The following is a 2,351-nucleotide window of genomic DNA, read 5'->3' on the forward strand; positions in this document are numbered from 1 at the left end:
GCTTGCCTTCAACAGTGACAAGTTGTTTGTCTCTGTGGCCACAACCGACGGACTGGCCTACGTCGCATCCATGTCCTTAGCAGCGGCCTCCAAGGCCGCGTCCGCTGCTGCCTTCGTCGCCACTTCACGCTCGAGCTACCTCCGCCAGCGCTTCTTCCGGGAATTCCCTGCCTTGCAAGGATCCAACGCCAAGCCGAGGACCCCGACTAATTTCGCTGAGGCATCATCCGTGGCCATGGAGGCGAACAGGATCATCGGTGACGACATCAGCGAAGGCGGATGAGAACGCGAGCATGGGAGGGGGTGGGCGGTGGGAGAAATGATGGAGGGAGGCGGGAGGAGTTCCGTCGATGCGGAGAAGTGGTCAACTCAGTTTTCATTTGTGATGTGCGTGCATTGATAGAGCCCACGTGGCGGGCCTATCCGGGCCTTCCCATATCCGCTTCGGATATGCGGAATGCCGGTCAGTTCTGACATTTGGACCGGAAATGTGACGTCTGCTTGGACGTGGATTTTCTCTAATAGGTTTTGCGCAGTCCGTCGATCCGGAGAGCGAAGAAGAGCTTGACACCGAAGTAAAACGTCCCCACGTGAGGATCCTTTCCGCCGTTAGAAATCAGCAGAGCGTCTACTTCTATTTTAGTGGCCGTTTGCCAAGCGGAGGCGAAGTGTGGAACCCTCCGCACGCTGCCGACGGCTACTCGAAGCAGCTACCGTGTAAAGCCCAGTGAGGCACGCGTCGCGCCACCCGTAAGCGGCGCATCACACGTGTCCCTCTTTCACACCTATATATTCATCCCACTAGCTATACTCCACTTCACCGCCTCATCCAGAAATCATCACATTCCATTCGCTTTTTGCTTGCACCAAATCCAATCCCAGCAGGTAGCTAGATCGACCAAAGCCAATCCAGTGATCACGACCTCAACCAGGAAAAGGCAGAAGCAATGGCGGGCGTGGGTCGTAACATGGTGGCGCCGCTGCTGGTGCTGAACCTCATCATGTACCTCATCGTCATCGGGTTCGCCAGCTGGAACCTCAACCACTTCATCAACGGCCTCACCAACCGCCCCGGCGTCGGCGGCAACGGCGCCACCTTCTACTTCCTCGTCTTCGCCATCCTCGCCGGCGTCGTCGGCGCTGCATCCAAGCTCGCCGGCGTGCACCACGTCCGCACCTGGCGCGGCGACAGCCTCGCCACCTCCGCCTCGTCGGCGCTCGTGGCGTGGGCGATTACCGCCTTGGCCTTTGGGCTGGCGTGCAAGGAGATCCACATCGGCGGGTACCGCGGGTGGCGGCTCCGGGTGCTGGAGGCGTTCGTCATCATTCTGATGTTCACGCAGCTGCTGTACGTGCTCGCGCTCCACTCCGGCCTCTTCGGGAACCAGTTCGGTGGCAACCATGCTGGTGGGTATCCGGCGGAGCATGCGTACGGCGCAGGCGGCGACCCGCACAACAAGGGCATGGGCATGGGCACCGGCGGCGTCGCCAGGGTCTGAGCTGGTGATCGATCTTGTATGCATACATGGTATTGGTGTGTGTTGTGTTCATGGTTATGGTTGTAGACATGTAGCATGTACTAGTGGGTGTGTTCCGCTGCCTCCCGGCACGGATGGAGTTCAATTTACTAGTAGTATGATCGATCAATTGGCTTCTTAAGTTTGTGATGTGCAAGTGCAGTGATGCCAACTGTGTTATCTTCTCTTTTCTTCTGTCCAATTAATGTGTAGTGAAACTAGCGCAGTACGTTCGGTTTGGATAAGCACACATGTACTCCTATGTGCAGTACAGTTTGGATGTGTACACGTATGAATGTGCGTGTCAGTGTCACGCTGCATGCATGTGCTGCCTCCACTCGATCCCATTCCAACAAACATCGAAAGAGGGAAAAAGGAATTATTTTTTTCTGTTACAAATTTAGCTGGATAGTCTTTCATGTTTTTTATAGGTGTGTGCAGATCTCAGTCGATACTTAACCAAATCTCAATTAAGTAAATCTTTAACCAAATCTTAATCAAGTGTAGATCTCAATCAAGTGACAAAGATTAGTAAGATTCTTCAAAACAAAAGGGCAAGTCCAAGAAGAATCAAAAGGTTAGAAGGGGCATAACTGAAGATTTAGTAATTCCGTTTCTTTATTCTCCAAGAATCAGAAGTGGCCTAAGAGCAAACTCTAGCAGACCCCGCATCCGCTCCCCGACCCGTAAAATAACTGTCAAAATGCGAGTACGGGCCGGAAAGCCTGCCCGACCAGATACCGCATCCCGCCTTAGCCCGCAAAAAATTTTAGGGGGCGCGGCAAATTCCCGACCCGAACCCCGGAAAACGCGGGTTTCCCCCTCGCAGCTGCG

General features: G+C 54.4%; 1 protein-coding gene across 1 annotated transcript; it reads left to right on the plus strand.

The window, feature by feature from the left end:
• Positions 1–810: 810 nt before the first annotated feature.
• On the plus strand, positions 811–1,703 carry LOC123126299 (membrane protein PM19L). Its single transcript, XM_044546665.1, has one exon. It carries the CDS (start codon positions 948–950, stop codon positions 1,497–1,499), a length of 552 nt encoding a protein of 183 aa, XP_044402600.1. The 5' UTR covers positions 811–947; the 3' UTR covers positions 1,500–1,703.
• Positions 1,704–2,351: the final 648 nt, after the last annotated feature.

Source organism: Triticum aestivum, chromosome 5D (assembly GCF_018294505.1).
Source record: "Triticum aestivum cultivar Chinese Spring chromosome 5D, IWGSC CS RefSeq v2.1, whole genome shotgun sequence".
In the NCBI taxonomy this organism is placed as follows: domain Eukaryota; kingdom Viridiplantae; phylum Streptophyta; class Magnoliopsida; order Poales; family Poaceae; genus Triticum; species Triticum aestivum.

Excerpts from the sequence above, each read along its gene's own strand:
- LOC123126299 (XM_044546665.1), top strand. The coding sequence starts at position 948 with ATGGCGGGCGTGGGTCGTAACATGGTGGCGCCGCTGCTGGTGCTGAAC.